The sequence below is a fragment of the Nerophis ophidion genome, linkage group LG29 (assembly GCF_033978795.1).
Source record: "Nerophis ophidion isolate RoL-2023_Sa linkage group LG29, RoL_Noph_v1.0, whole genome shotgun sequence".
Taxonomy (NCBI): Eukaryota; Metazoa; Chordata; class Actinopteri; order Syngnathiformes; family Syngnathidae; genus Nerophis; species Nerophis ophidion.
Window position 1 is genome coordinate 13,636,467 of NC_084639.1, and position 22,629 is coordinate 13,659,095.

General features: G+C 41.5%; 1 protein-coding gene and 1 gene segment (V, D, J or C); both read right to left on the reverse strand.

Annotated features, from left to right (window-relative positions):
• Positions 1-8,205: 8,205 nt before the first annotated feature.
• LOC133545887 (Ig kappa chain V region K29-213-like) lies at positions 8,206-11,931 on the reverse strand (the record flags this gene model as incomplete). The annotated part of the segment is given in 2 exon segments: positions 8,206-9,304; positions 11,580-11,931. Coding segments are annotated over 2 exon segments (435 nt in total), but the record flags the coding sequence as incomplete, so codon positions are not given.
• Positions 11,932-16,484: 4,553 nt separating this feature from the next.
• Positions 16,485-18,645, reverse strand: LOC133546034 (uncharacterized). Its single transcript, XM_061891852.1, has 6 exons — positions 18,452-18,645; positions 18,026-18,370; positions 17,414-17,728; positions 17,214-17,339; positions 17,111-17,154; positions 16,485-17,027 (listed from the first exon to the last, which is right to left on the reverse strand). The coding sequence occupies exons 1-6, from the start codon at positions 18,615-18,617 to the stop codon at positions 16,899-16,901; spliced, it is 1,125 nt and encodes a 374-aa protein (XP_061747836.1). The 5' UTR covers positions 18,618-18,645; the 3' UTR covers positions 16,485-16,898.
• Between the last annotated feature and the right edge of the window lie 3,984 nt (positions 18,646-22,629).

Below are 22,629 nucleotides of genomic sequence, written 5' to 3' on the forward strand. Positions count from 1 at the left end.
GGGATGCCCAAAATGTCCAAAGCGCGCCCAGCAAAGTCCCACGGGAAGGTGGGGAGGAAAGTGAGAAAAGTCGGGAAAATGTTCAAAAGTCCCACCCGGGTTCAAGTGTGCACTCAAACTCAAACTCAAATCCGGTTGGGACTCGAACCTGGGTAGGTATTTAGAAAATTTTGGGGGACTTTTGCTCCTAAATGATTTCAGTAAGATATTACAGCTTGTTGCTGAGATTTTATGACCTATATTGAGTAAAACATGCTTGGAACTAGAATATCAAGTGTGGCAAAGCTGTGTCATCAACACTCACAAGTACAAAACTGTTTCTTGAAAGTAATAATTTCTTATTTCAAGCATGAAAAAGAAATCATGACTTCGACACATTGTGTCTCATAATTAAAACAGATGACAGCCAAATGGACTTTGCTGTTTTATTTTCAATGAGACAATAGAAAACAGGTACTCATATTGTAGTACAGTTGGCACAGTACAGTTATTATTTAAACATTTAACATGTCAAACAATTTTGAACAAAAATAGTTCATGCACATTCAGATAAGTTCTTCAAAATTACAATTAAAAAAAATGTTGGCCGGGGGCTTGGCTGTATATATGCGCACTATTTGACTGAAAGAGCACGCACTTGGCGCGATGATGTCATGTTGTTGATGGAAAAATGCATTTTTACACCATATGATTTGCCTGAGCGGCTAGGAGACCCCGAGAGTAACAAGCGCTTGCCTTGTTGCCTTTCCATTAAGAACAATACATTAGTTTTCAGTATAAGTTTGTTGGTTTCAAGAAATGTAATGCCGAGGGCATATTTTTATGTCAAGATAATGGCACTAATATTTACTTAATTTAAGAATATTTTTTAACATATAGAGCAAAAAGTTCTCTTTTTTTTCTACCAAGAAAAGTGCACTTGTTAATAGTGAGAATATACTTATTTTAAGGTATTTTTGGGTTCATTGAAGTTAGCTAATTTTACTTGTTTTGGGAAGTCTTGACAGGCCACATTTTCTTGTTCTAATTGCAGATAATTTTGGTTAGTTAAAGTAAAATAACCCTCATTTTTGTATTTTTGTTCTTGTTTTTGAACACTGACTTTTTGCAGTGTAAGTAATTGTTTACCATACACTTGGACGGTGTTACAATGTATGGGTTTCACCCGGTGGGATTTGAGGGGTGCACCAGGATGTTCACATTATTCTGAAGTTACCCGGTAAAATGACTGAACGGCAACTCTGTGTGTGCGTCTTCATTTAATAAGATATCTAACATTAAAACATGGTGGCAGCGGTAAATCCGAACACAACAACGCTTACGAATGTCAGATGAAGAAGTTGAGGTGAAGGAGGAAGCCGAAGACAGCATTTTACAACGAAAAAGAACGATGGATGCATTCGGTTTGAAACCTCCCGCCACATTGGACTGGAATTCTACTTGCCTGGCGAAAACATGGAAGACGTGGAAAGATGAGTTTTCACTGTATGTGGACATAACGTTAGCAGATTCTGACGACAAGACAAAGGTAAAAGTGTTCAAATACTTGATTGGAGAAACAGGCAGAGAATTGGGGAAAACATTGTGGACTACACTTAAACCAGAGGAGCAACTAGTGGAAACGCTAGACAAATTACTAACTCTGTTCGACAAACACTGCAATCCTAAACCCAACGAAACTGTTGAGAGATGCAGATTTTTCTCCAGAAACCAGAATGTTAGCGAAACGATTGACAAGTACGTCACTGACCTACGAGTGCTCGCAGACACATGCAATTTCGGGACTGCAAAAGAATCCTTGATTAGGGATAGAATTGTATGCGGGATCCATGATTCGCATGTGAGAGAGCGTTTGCTGCGCGAGACAGATCTAACGTTGGAAAAAAGCATCCAAATATGCAGAGCAGCAGATCTCTCGAAGGAAAATGTGAAAACAATCGAGGGGCAAGTAGGTGAAGAGGTGCATGCAGTTAAAAGAGTGTCTGAAGCAAAGGGGGCAAGACCGAAAGAAATAAAGAACTGCAAGTACTGTGGAAAAAACCATGAGTGGAAAAAAGAGAGCTGCCCAGCTTATGGGAAAGTCTGCAGCAAATGTAACAAATACAATCACTTTGCGTCCAAATGCAAAACTTCAGATTCACAGATCAAACGAATACACAGTGTAGCAGAGACAGAGGATGAGTATCAGGAAATATTAAGCCTTCACTCAGACGGGCAGGAAAAAACACAGGAGAGACAACTGTTCGCGACAATGTTGCTGGGGGAGAGGCCAGTGAAATTTCAGCTAGACTGTGGAGCAAGCTGCAATATTATCCCAATACACCTACTGAACCCAGACACAAAACTGGAGCAGACACAGCAAGTCCTTGTCATGTACAACAAAAGCACTCTGAAGCCTTTGGGCAAATGCAGGATAAAAATAAGGAATCCGAGAAACAGGAAATTGTATAGGCTTGAATTCATGGTGATTGATGGCCAGTCATCTGTGCCATTACTTGGCAATAAAGCAGTACAGGGCATGGATCTAGTGAGAATTCAAAGAGAAAATATCATGGCCATTGATGAGATTGTCCAACACACAGGCAGTGAGGAAAATACTCCGGAGAAAGAACAGATCAGAGAACGATATCCACAGGTGTTTGAAGGAGATGGCTGCCTGTCAGGGACATATGATCTGGAAGTGGATCACAGCGTAGCTCCAGTAAAGTTACCTAAGCGAAGAGTTCCGGTGGCACTGATGAATCCACTTAGAGAGGAACTGAGCAGTCTGGTGGAAAGAGGAATCATCACACCAGTCGAAAAGAGCACAGATTGGATCAGTAGCATGGTCGTGGTTAAGAAACCATCTGGAAAATTGAGAATCTGCATTGATCCTAAACCCCTAAACAAAGCCTTAAAGAGACAACATTTCCCACTGCCAACAATCGATGATGTCCTACCAGACCTAGCAAATGCAAGAATATTCACAGTGTGTGATGTAAAGAATGGATTCTGGCATGTGAAGTTGACAGAGCAGTCCAGCTACATGACAACATTTGCCACCCCTTTCGGAAGGTACAGATGGATGAGAATGCCGATGGGGATCAGCCCGGCTCCTGAGGTGTTTCAGCACAGGCTTACGCAGGCGCTTGATGGGTTACCAGGGGTGCGCATTATAGCTGACGATATCTTGATCATCGGTGAAGGAGAAAATCAGGAAATGGCAGTGAGAGATCATGACGAAAAACTGAAAAAACTCCTTGAGAGATGCGAAACATGCAACATTAAACTGAATTTTGACAAACTGAGGCTGAAGCAGAAGGAGGTGCCGTACATAGGTCACAGACCAACATCGGAGGGCTTGAAAATTGACCCTGAAAAGGTACGCGCAGTACAGGAAATGCCTAGACCCGCCGACATCAAGGGCCTTCAGAGATTGCTTGGAATGGTTAACTACCTTGCAAAATTTTGCCCACACCTGTCAGATAGCTGTGAGGTCCTGAGGCAACTGACTCACAAGGATGTGATATGGGAGTGGACTGACATACAGGAAACTGCCTTTGTGAAAATTAAAGAAATGATAGCCTCAGCACCAGTACTGAAGTACTACAACCCAACGGAGGACCTCACTCTCCAATGTGATTCATCAGAAACCGGACTGGGTGCAGCGCTCTTGCAGGTAGGCCAGCCGATAGCATATGCCAGCAGGGCACTCACCTCCACTGAGAGAGGATATGCACAAATAGAAAAAGAGTGCTTGGCTATATTATTTGGGATGGAAAAGTTTCACCAATACACGTATGGTAGAAAGGTGGTTGTACACTCTGACCATAAACCTCTGGAAACAATCACAAAGAAACCACTGCTTAGCGCCCCAAAGCGTTTACAAAGAATGCTGTTGAGACTTCAAAAGTATGACATAGAAGTAGTGTTTGTTCCAGGCAGATTTATGCTGGTAGCTGATACACTGAGCAGAGCGTACCTGCCTGAATGTGCAACTAAGGGGTCAGTGGAAGCTGAAATTGAAACTGTTAACATGATTCATTACTTGCCCATTTCAGAGGAGAGACGGCAGAGAATCCAAACGGAGACAGAACGGGACCAGGCCCTTCAGGTGCTGAAACGAAGAATACTGCAGGGGTGGCCAGATGATAAAGGGCAGGTCGAGGATGAGGTGAGGCCGTATTTTGATATGCGGGATGAGCTAAGCGTACAGGACAATGTCATCTTTAGAGGACAGAGGGCAGTCATCCCGAAGGCTCTAAGAAAAGAAATGAAGGAAAAGATCCATGCATCACATTTAGGGATAGAAAACTGCCTGAGGAGAGCGAGAGAATGTGTGTACTGGCCGGGTATGCAGGAACAGCTAAAAACGTACATGGGAAACTGCCAAGTTTGCAGAGAAAAAGACACACGGCAACAGAAAGAACCATTACAGAGCCATGACTTCCCACTAAGGCCATGGGCAAAAGTGGGCACAGATATATTCACCTTCAATAACAAAGAGTACTTAGTGACAGTGGACTATTTTTCCAATTTTTGGGAAGTTGATTATCTACCTGATACCAGGTCCACCACGGTTATCCATAAGCTGAAAGCACATTTCGCTCGCCATGGTGTGCCTGACGTGGTGTTCTCTGATAACGGCCCACAATATAGCTCACAGGAATTCAAAAGATTTAGCCAGGCCTGGGAATTCGAACACGTTACATCTTCACCTACCTATCCTCAAAGCAATGGAAAAGTAGAGTCTGCTGTCAAGACTGCTAAAAGGCTGATGGGGAAAGCACTGCAGGCAAAGTCAGACCCCTACTTGGCCATACTTGCTCACAGAAACACCCCAGCACAAGGCTTTCAGGCCAGTCCAGCTCAGAGACTAATGAGCCGTCGGACAAAGACATTGTTACCAATGTGTGAGAATCTACTGAAACCTGCTGTAGTGGACACGGACTCAGCTGTGCGAGAAAACCAACTCAGGCAGGCTCGCTACTACAACAGAGGGGCAAAGCCCCTGAGACCACTTCAGAATGGAGAACGGGTGCGAGTGCAGTCACAGGTGGCCGGACACACATACTGGGCACCTGCATCAGTGGTGCGACAGGACCGGAATAGGTCCTATGCAGTAAAAATGGAGAATGGGACTGTGCTGAGACGCAACCGTAGACACCTGAGACCATCGCCAGGGGTGTCACCAACATCAGAGTCAACTGGCAGGAACCCGCCCACCCCAACTCCGGGTGGGGTCACACCACAACCATGCTCACCTGACTACGTCACACCACAATCCTGCTCACCAGCTGAGCCGGACCCTTAGACGACACAAGCTGGTGTCACCACCAGATTCGGCAGGGTTGTTAGGAGGCCTGCACACCTCCGGGACTTTGTTTAAGGAGCTAAATGTGTTTCACTGCCGTGTTTAGTTAAAGCACGGTTGTGCTGTTCTTCCCTCATAGGTCCTTTGTTTACAATTGGGTGGGACTGTTGTTGTTTTTTTTCTTCTCTGTTGTTTTTTTTTGTTTTTTTTTTTTCAAAAAAGGGGAGATGTTACAATGTATGGGTTTCACCCGGTGGGATTTGAGGGGTGCACCAGGATGTTCACATTATTCTGAAGTTACCCGGTAAAATGACTGAACGGCAACTCTGTGTGTGCGTCTTCATTTAATAAGATATCTAACATTAAAACAGACGGTAAAAAAAGGATGATGTGCAGCCATTTTTTTTTGTCTGACGGCCGCAGGCGAGTGCGTTTGTGTGTGTGTGTGTGTGTGTGTGTGTGTGTGTGTGTGTGTGTGTGTGAAAGAGGGAGAAACATTTTCATGAACATATATATATATATATATATATATATATATATATATATATATATATATATATTAGGGGTGGGCAAATTAATGCGTTAATTACGAGTTAACTCATCAATTATTTTATCGCACATTTGCGTATGTTGTTAACATGCTTTTATTTTGGTAACGCCTTTTCTTAACAAGATGGCGTCGCCCGGATGGGCTTCAGCCTCGAGGGGCTTTTGGTAAAGATGGAACACTTAGCAAAAATACTGGACAATTCTGCAAATTTCATGGCTGGCTTACAGCGTGGTCACTCCGGGATCACTTACGACCGCCAGACAATTCTGAATGTGGATAGATCGGGCCGTTTTGGACTGAATGACGCGTGCTTGCTAGACCGGCTAGCTAGCATGGGAATACTTTGCCGACTACATCCGGCGGCCTGTGAAGCAGCGGAGTATATGTGTTGTCTGTCTATTTATGAATAATGCAGACGAGGAGTGTTGGCTGAGTTCTTAACGTTTGTTTTCAGAGCTTGCATATCACAACATACAAGATGCCGTCATGGCGACACAACCTATACCGGGATACCGCGCATGCTCGTCACTCCTGTTGCATGCTGGGTAGGGTAGTTCTTTTTTTCCCAGGCTCATAACATCACAATATAGTACCATGTATATGCGTTCGGTTTATCAAAGCACCAAGCAAACAATCGGAAAATTCCCATCATATCAATTCCTAGATATGGTCATAATTATTTTAAGTGCACTACGCAGAATAAACACAACATTATTAATATTGATACTACGGATAATTTGATCAAAAATTCCCTAAAACAGCCCACTACCTATGATATAGGTTTTTTAAACATAAGATCCCTGATAAAAAAAATGTTTCTGCTGTTACCTCAGAAATTGCCTGTTCAGATGTTATGATTGTGGCTCAGAGATTTGTATGTAGATTATATTTATTTTCCATAACAAACAGGATAACTTAAATACCCTGGCAGTGGCAATAAGCTTAAATGTTTGTATTTACATTTTTTGAGTTGATTTTCATAAAATATTCTATTTAACTGCTACTGTTTAACTAGGACTGATTTAAATTGTGTTTGCACAACAAATGTTTTGGCGTTTTTGTTCATGTGGGAGAATATTCCAATAAAGGTGCACTACACACTACTTTTGAATTCATTATTGGGCTTTGCGTATACAATGCAGTTAATCGCGATTAATCGGAGAAATAGTGCGATTAACTTCGATTAGAATTTTTAATCGCTGCCCAGCCCTAATATATATATATATATATATATACATATATACAGGTATGAAATGTGGTATGAAATGTATGAAACAGGTATGAAATGTGGTTTTGGATTATAAGACCCCTTAAAGACAAATTAATGTTTTTTTAATCTTCATACAGTAGTGGTGTTTGGTAATGGTTTAGTAAACATGGTTGTCAAAGTTACATTGAAGTGCATCACATGTTTACACGTGCACAACTCAACACGTCCAAAACAAAGAAGAAGAAGCCATCCTACGTGTCTTAGCATTTTTGGCGAGCAGTTTCATGAATTACATTTTTAAAGGATCAGAATCCGAAATACTTCAATAATCCCTGAGGGGGAATGAAGATTTTCAGATTCATCCCATTCAAGAGCAGACAAACATTACAGGGAGACAGAACAGGATTGGTGACTTGGTCCGGTGAGAAAAGAAAATATTCAGTCTAAGCCTGGGCCTTTGGAGAGGGGGTCCAGACTGAGGCTAAGGAAGAAGAAAAGAACTCATAGCCTTAGCACACATGAACATGTGTGTAAGAGGGAATGAACACAAATGACATTAAAAGAGCAGAGCTGATGCAACCAGCCACTTCTACATGCAGCCACAAAAGAAAAACAACAACAAAAAAACATATACACCGTGGTGGCCACCGCGATGGTCCACGCCATTGTCTGCTGGGGTGGAGGGAGCATTGCCAGAGATAGCAGCAGACCCAACAAAGCAACCAAGAGAGCAGATTCCACCCTCGGCCGCCTACCAACTCTTGACCAGTGTCCAGTCCGCATTGAAAGGCGAAGATATGTCCAAGGAGACCAATGATTATATTAGATTAGATTAGATTAGATTAGATCAGATTAGATTAGATTAGATACGATTAGATACGATTAGATTAGATTAGATTAGATTAGATTAGATTAGATCAGATCAAATCAGATTAGATTAGATTAGATAGTACTTTATTCCTTCAGGAGAGTTCCTTCAGGAAAATTAAAATTTTCAGCACAATCCCATTCAAGATCAGACAAACATTACAGGGGGACAAAACAGGATCGCTGATGGGTCTGCCAGCTTCCAGCGCCCCTTACAAAAAAGACGAGATACAGGTAAACACGTGGGGGGGTGACAGAAAAAAATAGAAGATTAAAATAAAATAAAACAATCGGTCTAAGACTGGGTCCCTGGAGAGAGGGTCCAGACTGAGGCCAAGAGGAAAAAAAAAATCATAGCCATAGTACACATCCCTCTTACATGTGTGTAAGAGGGAAACATCAAACATCAAAGAACACAAAGGACATGAAAGACATTCAAGCAGCGGATACAACCAGACACTTCTACATACAGCTATGAATAAAAAGTAAAAGAAACATATACACTGTGGTGGCCTCTGCGGTGTTCCACGCCATCGTCCGCTGGGGTGGAGGGAGGATGGCCAGAGACAGGAGCAGACCCAACAAAGCAACCAAGAGAGCCGACTCCACTCTCGGCCAGTGTCCAGTCCGCATGGATGAGCGAGGATACGTCCAAGGAGACTGCGGTGTCCGACACCTGCTCACCCAGCCAAGACACTGTGAAGCCTCTCCGTCCCGGCGCTCAGTGCTAGCTCCGCGGCCCTGTCCCCTCATCCGCATCTCCTCAAGTCCCTCCAAACGGACTCCAGTGTGGCAGAGACCCAGCAGCTGGTCTCCTTGGCCAAAAAGGCTCCCGGGAGGCAGATCCAGAAGTCCACAGAAAAAGCACCGCAGAGGTCACGAAAGTGCCACCCCTTGTCACACAGTCCCAATGTGTCCGATACCTGTTCATTCAGCCCGGCGTTTAGCGCCAGCTCCGTAGCCCTGACTCTTCATCCACATCTCCTCCAGTCTCTCCAAACGGACTATGGTGTGGCAGAGACCCAGCAGCTGGTCTCCATGGCCAAAAGGCTCCTCGGGAGGCGGATCCAGTAGTTCCCAAAAAAGCACCGCAGAAGTCACGAAAGTCCCAAAGGGTCCCGAACCAAAAAGGCAGAAACCAAACCCATGAAAAACAAAAGGGAAACATCAGGAACACAAAAGGATGAGCTCCTGCCATCAGCAGCCACTACAGAAGCGCCATCTTGGGGCAAAACCAAACAAAATGATGTGTATGAAATGATATTAAAAAAATATTACTGTTAGTAAAAATAAAATACAAGTTAAGCAACTACAATAGTGACCACAACAGCGAAGGAGGCCAGCAGAGCAGCCAGCAAAACGGCAGCTGATTGCAGGTCTTGTTCTGCAACACAAGAAGAGTGCATCTTAGGACTGCAATGCAACCTTACAAAATAAAGTCAACAGTTGGATGCAGCGCACCTCGCTTGCCCCTTGGAGTCTGTGTGACAAAACCATTCACACTCTGAAGTTATTATCGCAAAAGCCAAATTCTGACTTCAGACTAATACCAAGAGAGCAAAGCAGTTTGATGACGGCAGCGAGTCGGACCGCAACAGGAAGTAGCAAGAACACAGTCAGAGGAAAGGGTTCAACTTCCTGCTCTTCTTTGTTGCGTCTTCAAACCAAATGAAATCTGAACACTGCAAAAACTGAAATCTAAGTAAGATGAAATATTTCAAATAGAGTGATATTTGCTTATTTTCTGTCTGATAAGATCATTCTTCTCACTAAACAGATTTTATGTTAGAGTCTTTTACTTGTTTTAAGGCAGTGGTTCTTAACCTTGTTGGAGGTACTGAACCTCGCCAGTTTCATATGTGCATCCACCGAGCCCTTCTTTAGTGGAAAATAAAATGTTTTTCAAATTCAAGACAAAGTTATATGATCTTCTACTGATCTTTTTACAATGTTTTATCAACTGATTGCAGTTGATAAAACTAGTCCCTAGTGTGTGAATGTGAGTGTGAATGTTGTCTGTCTATCTGTGTTGGCCCTGTGATGAGGTGGCGACTTTTCCATGGTGTACAAAGCCTTCCGCCTGAATGCAGCTGAAATAGGCTCCAGCGACCCCAAAAGGGAAAAGCGATAGAAAATGGATGGATGGAATCAACTTATCCCCAGGTGCATGTCTTTGGAGGTAGGAGGAAGCCGGAGTACCCGGAAGGAACCCACGCATTCACGGGGAGAACATGCAAACTCCACACAGAAAAATCCCGAGCCCGGGATCGAACCCACAACTTTACAGGACCTTCGTATTGTGAGGCACATGCACGAACCCCTCTTCCACCATACTCTCTTTTATTGAGCGTGTCACAGGTAAATATGTGAGATTATAGCCATTGGTTGATTTCCATCTCCAAGTCGGTGTTAAAATGAAGACAAACACTTTCGAAACAAATACACCGATTCGCGATATTAGAAATATTAAAATACCAAGATTTAGTTGCACAAGATGTTGTTGTATTTATTGATTGATTGAAACTTGTATTAGTAGATTGCACAGTACAGTACATATTTTGTACAACTGACCAACACCCCAATAAGTTTTTCAACTTGTTCATGAACAATTCATGGTAAGACACTCACTGTCACAGATTTTACTTTTGCATTTCATGAATGCACAAAACAATTGGTAAATTACATAATTTGTGGTTTACACTTTCATTTATACCAGTAGTACATTATACAGTTTTTTTTTTTTTAAGCCTCCGCCTTTCATCTTTACAACAGGATGTTTAAAAATGTTGAAAAGGTAAATCCAAACGGTGTCAAAGTTATTTGGTGACGAACCCCATGATGCAGAGAAAGAGGAAGGCATTGAGCAAGAAAACATGATTTAATATAAATAATAGAACAAGAACAAACAAAAGGGTACAAACACAAAGCGAGCACGAGGCGGATAATCAAACAAAAGGAGCTAGCCTGGGAGCTAGAAAATAATGAACAGGAGCTTAGCGTGGAAGCTAGCGGGTAGCGAACAGGAAAACAGAAGTTGTACTTGTATAATGAAAAATAAAACGGAAGCAGGGAACAAAAAACAGTAAGCTACAAACATCAACCGAATATAGCTTACCGCTACGCTGCAAAGACAAGGTACGACACGACAGGAGCGACATGTGGCAATGACAAGTATCCAGCACTGACTGGAGGAACAAAGCAGGTAATATAGGAGCGGGCTGATTGACACCAGGTGTGGCCAGGTGCCAATCAGCCGCAGCTGAGGTGGTAACAGAACACAGGGAGACAAACAGGTCTGTGTACCTTCCGTTCATTCAAGTTCCAATTCTGAAACGCAAATCCCAAAAATAAAATTTGGGACGTTTTTCAATTCTTATTATATATGGCAGATTTTAAAATAAACAAAAAGGGGTTGATTTTCATTCAAATATTGCCATAAAATGGGGATTTTGTGGTGTTTTCTTTCTATGGATTTGAATTTTTCAAGAAACAGACAAATTGAACCGGAAGCTGTATTTGATCTTTTCCTTTACGTTTAGCATGTTTTAAACAACTTTTCTCTGCAGAAGTCCTATTTTCATTTTAAAAAATTTATTAACCTTTAAAAAAGGCCAACAATTGACTAAAATAAAGAACATGAGTAAATGTTTAATACATACGTGTGTCCACATGAGTTCCTTGTCCGAACAGGATCTGTCCACACGTGGCTACGGCGCAGTAGTATGTTCCGGTGTCGGAGGAGTTGAGTACGGTCAGAGAGAGATGGTAGACGCAGCTTCTTGGGTCTTGTTCATCGTCACTGTCGGAGTAAATGATGTGTGGATCAGACTCTCCCGATCCGGACTTCAACCAGTAGACGCTGCTTTGGTTCGGACTTTGGCGAAAATATTCTTTGCTCTCGGCGAGGACGGAACACTGGATGGTCACAGACTCCGCCCCTTTGACCGACTTGCTTTGCGGGATTTGTCTCACCTGGAAGGACTTGCGTCTGGAGTCTGTGTGAGTCACAAAGAGGCATTAACGTGCGATACAGAAGCCCTTTTATGGATAAACAGTCGTGGTCAAAAGTTTACATACACTTGTAAAGAACATAATGTCATGGCTGTCTTGAGTTTCCTATCATTTCTACAACTTTTATTTTTTTGTGATAGAGTGATTGGTTACAAAAACATTCATGAAGTTTGGTTCTTTAATGAATTTATTGTTTCGTCTGACATGCGATTTGTTCAATTAATAATGGAGACAACAAAGAAGAATGCTGTTGGTGGAAAGCGGTGTATTGCAGCTGCCTTTAGCAACACAAACACAGCTGGTGTTTCTTTGTTTGTTGTGAAGCTTTAATATGGAACAGAGCGGTCAAGCGAACATGTTTCTCTACCACATGTCCACCGCCAGGTTTCGGTGAGAACATTTTGGTAACAAGTCGGCTCTTACCGTAAACATGAGCAGAACTTGTGTCGTTCTTCCTGCAGCTGTCAAAGAGGCAGCTGCGACTTTCTTGCCTCCTCCATTGGTTTCCCTCAGAGACACTGGCGGTCACCACAGCCCTCCGACTTTCAGGTATGACTATATAATCTCACTAAAACACTAGTAACACAATAAACAGATAAGGGATTTTCCAGAATTATCCTAGTAAATGTGTCTAATAACATCTGAATCGCTCCCACTGCCCTCGTCTTTTTTTTTCTTCTCATCCATGGGGGTCGAACACTGGCCCACAGGCCAAATTTAATTTGGCCCTTGAGGCAATATCAAATTCACATTCACCACACACACCACCTAGCGTATCACAGCCAAGCTGTGCGCATGCGCGCTGAAGTACTTCCTTTCCAACCCTGCAAGCAAGACGAAGAGCGAAGATTTGATTTGGAAATCGAAGTATTTCACTGCAAATAAAACCACCGATGTCCATAAAGATTCAGGTTTGTACCTTGAGATAATACTGGTTATCTATATCGATATAATTGTGGCACTTTCACAAGTTGGTTGCAGGAAAACAAGAAATGTATCTCACGCCTTTTCTCAACGTTTATTTGGACTGTATAAACTGGACCTGAGCAAACTTTTTTTTTCTCCCCATGCAGACAATTTTTTTGCCCACCTGCCCAAAAGCAAACAATTGTTTTTCCAGCCTAACACAAAACAAAAATATTTTTTTGGTTCTGTACCCATTGTCTTTTACAGCCGCGCCAGTCATTGCATTAATTTACTTCCTCTTGATTTTGATCTTCAAAACACCCGTCTGGATGGCAGTTAGGTTTTTCTGGCTCATTTTAATAATTATTTAAATGTTGCCAGTTTATTTTAAGTACAGGTACTTTTTAATTAGTTTGACCTGTTAGCAAGGCTTTGTCTCAAAAGGCAAGTCCACGGGTTGCCAATAAAATAATTCATGTAATATTAAATGCTACGATCTTTACTTATTTTTTTATTTGACTGATAAGGCCAGTACTGCTATTACAAGAGCTTTTGTCAAGTATTGAAACTTCCAAATGGTTTCACTGTTGACCTGTTGGCCAACATGTATACTAAAATACATGACAATAAAATATCCAGACAGATTTAGTTTCGTATGTTTTATGATTGACAATAAAAGACTGCACGGAGCGCAGAAATTTTTGGGGGGTACAACGTTTTTTCTCTTGGCACAAGAAGGCAACCAACTTTTTTTTTTTTTTGCAGAACTTACAGGAGCAAACTTTTTTTTTTTTATATACGTCAGGAGAATGTTACGCTTGTGTGGCATTGTAATGCCGGATTCGGTCCTCCGTGGATGCGTCAGCAAGAACACAGCAAAAAGGTAAGAACTAAGGGATTTATTAAACAAAAGGAGCTATGAACAAAAACATTGATACGAATAGAAAAGGCAAATAAAAGCGCTAGCATGGAAAGCTAGGACAAACAAACCGAAGCACAAAGGCACACAAAAGGAAACACAAAACAACTAGCGTGAAAGCTAGGAATAAAATAAAGCTTAGCGTGAGAGCTAGCGAAAACGAGAGTGAGAGACAAGTCGTAAACAGATGTATGTGAACAAACTAAGATCCGACAATCAGTGAACAGAAAACGCTGGCTTATAAACAGGTGGTGATTAGTAAAGACAGGTGTTGGAAAAGAGAGTAGCAGCTGAAACTAATGAGTGACCACGGAAACGAACAAAACAGGAACTAAGTATGTCAAACCGCCGAGTGATATAAAAATGGAACAAAAATAACAATATGGTGATGATCCGACCATCGGATCACAACAGAGAACAAACTATTTATTTTTCAGTTTTTGCTAAACAATCTCTTTTTTTCCAAAAAACAACATACCCTCCCCCACGTTTCATCTGGTCCGCCCCTAAGTCTATGTACATGTACCACTACCGGTAATTGAAAAGCACAACGTTAATGCAAGGCAATGTACCAATGATTTCAGTTTATGCATATATGGAACGACACAGTACACTTGCTATGATACATATGATACCAAAAAGGATAATTTTTTGATAAAACGTGCAGAAATTGGAGACAGTGGAGGAACTACTCGACCTTGACGAGTTGATAAAAACTTAACCAAACAAGAAAGATTTGCTGGTAAGTAATTCTAACATTATAATTGTGTAGCTGTTTTTACATCGGAAATATTATTGTATTTAGATTGACATTTCAGGTTATGAAATCGTGTAGATAAAATACGTGTAGATAAAACAGGCCCTATACTTGAATGTATGTATGTGTTTGCCAGCCCCTTCCCCCAGTGTATGCTAAACACATTCTCTTGTATATTTCCAGACAGCCAGGCTCTCAAAGATTGGTGGATATGATTTAAAGAGCTGTTTAAGCACCATCATGGACAAGTATTTTCCTCTTTCTCTACATATATATTAAAAATAGGTGATGTAAGACCCAAATTCTAATCTATGAGTGCTAGATCGGGAATTATAATAATGCAAAATTCCGTACTTTTTGGCCTGCATTTATGACTTGCATGTTCATGACAAATGAATTAATGTCCAATTTGGACATGAAGGTGAGAGGGGGAAAAAAATAGCTTTGCCGAGACGAAGCTGCTCGATGTAGTCACAGGTGAGTTTGTGTGTGTGTTTAATAATTACATTAACTTGATTGGGGTAAATCACATGCACCCTTAATTAATATGTATTCTTTTTGCCTGTTTACAGCTAGTGTCTTGGATACCCAGAAGGGGACCGAAACGATGGTCCATAATGCCATAAAAAATAAACTGAAATATGCCCCTGGACGGAAGGGAGGAATAGAATGGGCATCACAGGCTAAATAAATAATTATATCGATTGACATTCTCCATTTTCTATGTACTTAATTTTAATTTTGCATTAACAGGATTCAGCCTGGAGCTATATATGCACTATGTTTTGTTGTCTTTAATTATATTTATATATTGGTTGATTTTACGTTGATAATTGGTTGGTTGATCTTAGGTTGAAACTGAAAGGTGAATCAACGTTGAAACATTGACGTAGATTCTACGTCTGTATTTAAACGTTGATCCAACTTTCATTTTCCACCTAAATCCAACGTTATTTCAACACGGGAAAGTAACGTTGTTTCAACGTTGATTAAACGTCTCTGTTAGGTAGAAACTGAAAGTTGAATCAACGTTGAAACATTGACGCTGATTCAACGTCTATATTTAAACGTTGATCCAACTTTCATTTTCAACCCAAATCCAACGTTATTTCAACACGGAAAAGTAACGTTGTTTCAACGTTGTTTAAACGTCTCTGTTAGGTAGAAACTGAAAGTTGAATCAACGTTGAAACATTGACGTTGATTCAACGTCTGTATTTAAACGTTGATCCAACTTTCTTTTTCAACCGAAATCCAACGTTATTTCAACACGGGAAAGTAACGTTGATTAAACGTCTCTGTTAGGTACAAACTGAAAGTTGAATCAACGTTGAAACATTGACGTTGATTCAACGTCTGTATTTAAACATTGATCCAACTTTCATTTTCAACCCAAATCGAACGTTGGTTCAACATGGTAAAGTAACGTTGTTTCAACGTTAATTAAACGTCTCTGTGCCCACTGGGAAGTCTTGTTTGTTCCATGCCATAGTCCATGTTAAGTGTTTACCTTCTGTGTTTCCTGCGTTAAGTTTTTTTGGTTTGTTAGCTTTTCGTATGAAGGGCATGTTTTTCTTGAGAAAATAAATATGTTCCTACCTTCACGCCTGGCACGGAATAGTCTGTTTGCATCCCGGGAGAACAAACCCCGCAGCAAGCTGCGACCCCCTCGTCATGACAAAGTCTTATAATGCAGGCAACACATGATGTAAGTGTTTATATTGGTGGGCGGTCGAGGGTGGAGTCGGCTCTCTTTTTTGCTTTGTTGGGTCTGCTCCTGTCACTATTCCATGCTCCCCCCACCCCAGCAGCCGATGGCTTTCTTCCTTGGCCTTAGTCTGGACTCCCTCTCCAGGGGCCCAGGCTTGCTTAGACTGATATTTTTTTTCTCAGTGTGGCAGCTACATGTAAACAAACTACGGTGCGTTGAAAGACCCCCCAAATTAGTAGGACAAAACAGCGCTCGCCAAATCCTCTCATCTGTGAAGCATGTTTAATATAAACAGTGGGATTTATGACAATTAGCAAGGTGTGTGTCATGTTTGCTCTCTTACAAAAACAACATTAAAACTAAAATTAAATTTTTTTCCACCATCTTTTCCATTTTCATACATTTTTGAAAAAGCTAAAGGGAGCCACAAGTGCGGCACTAAAGAGCAAATTTAGTTTATGAACCCTTGAATATCTATTAGTAGCCGCAGCCTTGTATAAAGAGCAGGGTTCAAGTCGTGAAAACAAAATAGCAGCCTATAACCTGAACATATAGAACATTTTGGATTATCTTCATCAACAAGTCTTGCATCATTCAGCACACTGCGCTAAGTCTTACAGAAAGTCAATACAACTCTTTTAAGAGAATACTTTGGTAAATCGGAAAAGGAGGATTTAGTTTTGAAGACGCACGTCAGCGTACGTGCTGAACCCCTCTGCTGCCCTCGTATTTGTCTGCCTCGCTCTTCCAGTTTTCTTGGTAACATTGGTCGGCATGGAATAAACCAAAGGGTCCTCGTCCCTCTAAAGAAACAAATCATGTAAGACATGATAAGAAAAAGAAAGCGAAACAAAGATGCAGAACTTTTCTACAAACTTTTTCTTACCTGCTGGGCACGACTGAATGTTTCATCGAGTGTTTGTGAACCAGCTAAAAAAATTGAAAATAAATCATCAAAGAGCAACCTAATGATGTGTTTTTTTTCTTACCTTTGCAGGAAATACTGTTTTTTGTCTTGATCTTGTTGACGAGGAAGGCTGACATGATGAAACTTAAGGCCAAAGCAGCACTCAAGACGATTATAACATACTTGTTTAAATCAGAGCTCCCAACATCTAGATTATGATAAAAAACACTTGTGAAAAAACACTTTTGATGAATCCATCAATAAAGATCAATGAATATTTACCTTTAATGTTGACTTGTATTGGATTTCCCATGAAAATCCTCCCACATGTGACCACGGCACAAAAGTAAGTTCCAGCATCAGAGGAGTTGACGTTCTTTGAGAAAGTGTGGACACATTTCTGTGCGGACTTATCTTTGATCTGGCATTCGCCATAAACAAAGCTGGGATGGACACTTTCTGGTCCAGTTCCGAACCAGGACACTTTGTGTCCATCCTGACAGATGTCATTCCCAGAGTGGGAGAGGACTGAGCACTGCAACTTCACAGGCGGTCCTGGTTGGACTTCAGAGACAACAGACACGGAGGGTTCTGGTTCTGGGAAGAGTGCAAGACAAATTGAAGTCTTTCAGCACTCTGTGACTTTGATTCCACAGATCGACATTCACTTCTGTTGAAATCTTGAAGCCAAAAAAATACTGATGTGTTAAAGCAGAGGTTATATTTCATGTAAAAACATGTTCATCACAATGAAATATTTTTTCATTTGAAGGCTGAATCATTGGAAGAGTAGTTGAGTTAACATTGTTATCTATAAACAGATGTTATGTAACAATTAAAATATGTAAAATTGTTCATTTAAACAATTTTCTAATTATTTGTTGTCATATTTACCTGTGACCTGAAGGAATGTTCCTTTCAAAAATGAGAGTTGACCTAATTCCACTTTCAAACAGTAGTAGATCGCCGTATCACTTTTCTCTACTTGACTAATTTGCAGAACAAATGTTCCTTGTTCTTTTTTAACTGTGATGCGATGTCCAGATTTTGATGTTCCACGTTCAACAGAGCCTGAATCGTAAGATGCCGTTTTAGCTACAATTTCAGGAGAGGTTCCAGAAAGAAGTCGGACCCAAAATAATCGTTGAATGATCTGAGTTGTCTCGCTGGGACATTTCAGAGAGACATTTTGTCCAGGTCCAACAGTCTGAGTGGAAAAGGTGTAAGCACCTGTACATGCTGAAGAGAAAAAATAAGACATATCAATAAGAGTCATGTACAGTATGAACATGTCTCCATTGGAACTGAGCATGGACTTACCTCCACTTTGGAGCAGGAGCAGCAGATGAAGCACGATCCACATTTTCTCCTCTCGTTTGACCAAGTGAACATCAGACCATGTAGACAGCATCTTAAGATTATTGACTTGAACCACCACATACCAAATGGGAGAGAACTTTTTTGCTGCTATCTCATTGGTCGTCATGTGCCGCCTCTACCTCAGTGGAAATATACCTACCCAAACTTTCCACTCCCTTTGTATCATTGTCTCACAGTTTTTTTTTTTTTTTTTTTTTTTTTTTTTTACCTTCTTTAGTTGACTATACAGTATTTATGTGGCCAAGTCAACTTTTTTTTTTTTTGTCCTTGCAGATTTGTACAAATCAAAAAACTATGTAGCACTTGTGCTGGATTTTGCTAAGACAAGAGTTAATGTTTTTCATGTTCACTGGCCCCAACCAGTAACCAGTAATCCTCCACTAATTATTTTAAGAATCATTTTAGAGGCTGAACCTTCCTTTGGAAAAGTACAGTTAAAGTAAAGTTAAAGTTAAAGTAAAGTTAAAGTAAAGTTAAAGTTAGAGATTGGTATGTTGTGAGTTCAAACCCCGGCCGAGTCATACCAAAGACTATAAAAATGGGACCCTTTACCTCCCTGCTTGGCACTCAGCATCAAGGGGGTCAACAAGGGTGAAGGGTCAAAATGCAGAGAATAATTTTGCCACACCTAGTGTGTGTGTGACAATCATTGGTACTTTAACTTTACCCTGTTAGGAAAACAACAAATCCACCCTGAAGTCACAATTGACATCACACAGGACAACGATTCAAACTCCGATCCACACTATATTGCCAAAAGTATTTGGCCACCCATCCAAATGATCCGAATCAGGTGTCCTAAACACTTGGCCCGGCCACAGGTGTATAAAATCAAGCACTTAGGCATGGAGACTGTTTCTACAAACATTTGTGAAAGAATGGGCCGCTCTGAGTGATTTCCAGCATGGAACTGTCATAGGATGCCACCTGTGCAACAAATCCAGTCGTGCAATTCCCTCGCTCCTACATATTCCGAAGTCAACTGTGGGCTTTAATATAAGAACATTGAAGCTTTTGGGAACAACAGCAACTCAGCCACCAAGTGGTAGGCCACGTAAACTGACAGACAGGGGTCAGCGGATGCTGAAGCGCATAGTGCAAAGACTTTCTGCACAGTCAGTTGCTACAGAGCTCCAAACTTCATGTGACCTTCCAATTAGCCCACGTTAAAGTACGCAAAGAGCTTCATGGAATGGTTTTCTATGGCCAAGCAGCTGCCTCTAAGCCATACATCACCAAGTCCAATGCAAAGCGTGGGATGCAGTGGTGTAAAGCACGTCGCCACTGGGATGAATTAGAACAGAGGCTGAGAGTCAGGCCTTCTCGACCAACATCAGTGTGTGACCTCACCAATGAGCTTTTGGAAAAATGGTCAAAAATTCCTATTAAGACACTTCTACATTATCTGGAGGCAAAGAGGAATAAGCCATAGTGAGATCACGCCAAACTAGCACAAAGTACAGATATAGAAGCTGAAATAGGTCAATATTTTGAAGTATATGATACAATAGAAACCTAATTGTTTAACCTGTGTCCAAATCTCTCCAACTTGTTCCAAGTAGGTGTAAAAAAGGGAAACAAATGAAATATTTGACAAATCAGACTAATTTAGTGCATAGAAACGTACTGACTGTAAAAAGTGACGGACAAGGTGTCATGTCTTGTTTTGTTTAGTTATGTTCTGTTTTGTTTAAGACTCCATTGCTTCCTGTATTTTCACTCCCTTGTTTTGTCGCCATTGTTAATTATTGTGTTCACTTGTCTCTGATTAGTGCTCACCCACTCACCTGCTTCCCGAGCACTAATCAGAGGCAGTATTTAAGCTCGTCTTTGCCAGTCAGTTGCCCTGGCGTCATTGTTCGTTTCATACTCTGTTTTTGCCAAAGTAAGTCTTGCTTGTTTCATGCAATGCCGCTGTTCTTTTCATGCCATGCCAAGTAAGTTTTGGTTTATTCATGCCACAGTTAGCTACTTTTGTTTCATGTCCATAGTTCAGTCTAAGTGTTAGTTTTGTTACCTGCGTCAAGTTTTGTTCTTCCACTGTGAGCGCATTTTGTAGATAGATAGATAGATGGATAGTACTTTATTGATTCCTTCAGGAGAGTTTTTTGCTGAAAGGATTTAGTAGAGAACGTCGACAATAAAGTTCTCAACTTTTGGTCGCTAATAAAAAAGCCTTGGCTGTACCGGAAGTAGCAGACGATCCGCTCGTGACGTCACCGGTTGTAGAGCTCCTCACATCCTCACATTGTTTATAATCATAGCCACCAGCAGCAAGAGCGGTTTGGACTGAAAAAGCAACGATTTCCCCATTAATTTGAGCGAGGATGAAAGATTTGTGGATGAGGAAAATTAGAGTGGGGTCAACGTGAATGACTGCTCGCTGACTGCTCTTGTTGCAAAAAAGCTAAGAATCGTTCTATCTGTGTGCTTTTAACGGTTTTGGAGCTTTATTTATAACTTCTCGAACATAGTTAATAGTTCAATTTAACTTGCAAATCACCCGATCTCTGTCTCACCACTCCGCCCTCAGCTAGCTAACTGCTAAGTTAACGAGGCTAGCGGAGAAAGGCAGCGCCAATCGGAAGGAAGCTACTCCCCGCCACCGTGACCACCACTTCCCGAAGACAGCTGGCACTCCACTCGGCGACGGAAAGTTTCTGTGAGTATGGCTTCCTGCACTTCGTGCACTTTACTCATGGATAGGTTGGCTCTGCTAGAGAGCCGGGTCCGCCAGTTAGAGCAGTGTAATTTCGTAACTTTAGACGTTGCGGACACATCTGCTAGTGTTAGCTGTAGCGAGCTGACTATCCCAGCTTGTAGCAGCCCTTAGCGCCTACAAGCTATGGTGTACCGGTTGAGACGCATAACAGATTTAGCCCTTTAGCTAGTCCTACACCCCAGTCTACCGGGCACCACACTTTAGTCATAGGGGACTCCATCACCCGAAACATAAAGCTTAGCAAACCAGCCACAATTAAGTGTATTCACGGGGGCAGAGCACCTGACATTGAAGCTAATCTTAGGGAGCTAACTCGCAACAGGTCTAGTAAACACGTACGACAGGCTAACCGCACCACTAGTTATGCGAATATAGTAATACACGTTGGCTCCAATGACGTTAGGATGAGACAATCAGAGATTACAAAGAGAAACATAGCCAGGGCTTGTAATCTCGCTAGAAAGATGTCCAGGCATCGAGTAATTGTCTCTGGCCCCCTGCCTGGGAGAGGCAATGATGAGAGATATAGCAGATTAGTCTCTCTTAACAAGTGGCTGGATAGCTTCTGTAGACAACAGGGATTTACGTTTATTGATAATTGGCCCTCTTTCTGGGGCAAACCTGGCTTGCTGAGGAGAGACGGCCTTCACCCTAACCAGGAAGGCGCTATCCTCTTGTCTCGGAACATAGATTTCGCATTGAGCCACATTTGACTAACTGCACTAGAGCACTAGCCTGGGTATGGAGTCAGTTAAGTTAGAACTAGCCAGCGCCAGGCTGGATGATCCCTGTACACATAGCAATTTTCTTTGAATAATACACAACTCACATAATGTTTTTTCTGCTATGACTATGACTACGTCAGAGTTAGACATGCTTTCTACTGAGGTGGCAAATTATGATGCGTTCAGTTTATCGCAGCACCAAGTAGACAATATGAAAATTCCCGTCATATAAATTCCTAGATATGGTCGTAATTATTTTAAGTACACTGCACTTAATAAACGCAACATTATTAATATTGTTACTATGGATAATTTTATCAACAACTCCTTAAAACAGCCCACTACCTATAATATAGGCTTTCTAAACATCAGATCTTTGTCTCCCAAAACGTTATTAGTTAATGAGGTCATTAGAGACAACAACCTTAACGTCATCGGTCTTAGCGAAACCTGGCTTAAACCAGACGACTTTTTTGCGATAAATGAGGCATCCCCTCCTAACTATACGAATGCGCATATTGCCCGTCCCCTTAAAAGGGGAGGGGGGGTCGCACTAATATACAACGAAAACTTTAACTTTAGTCCTAACTTAAATAATGAATATAAATCGTTTGAGGTGCTTTCTATGAAGTCTGCCACACCGCTGCCTCTGTGCCTGGCTGTTATCTACC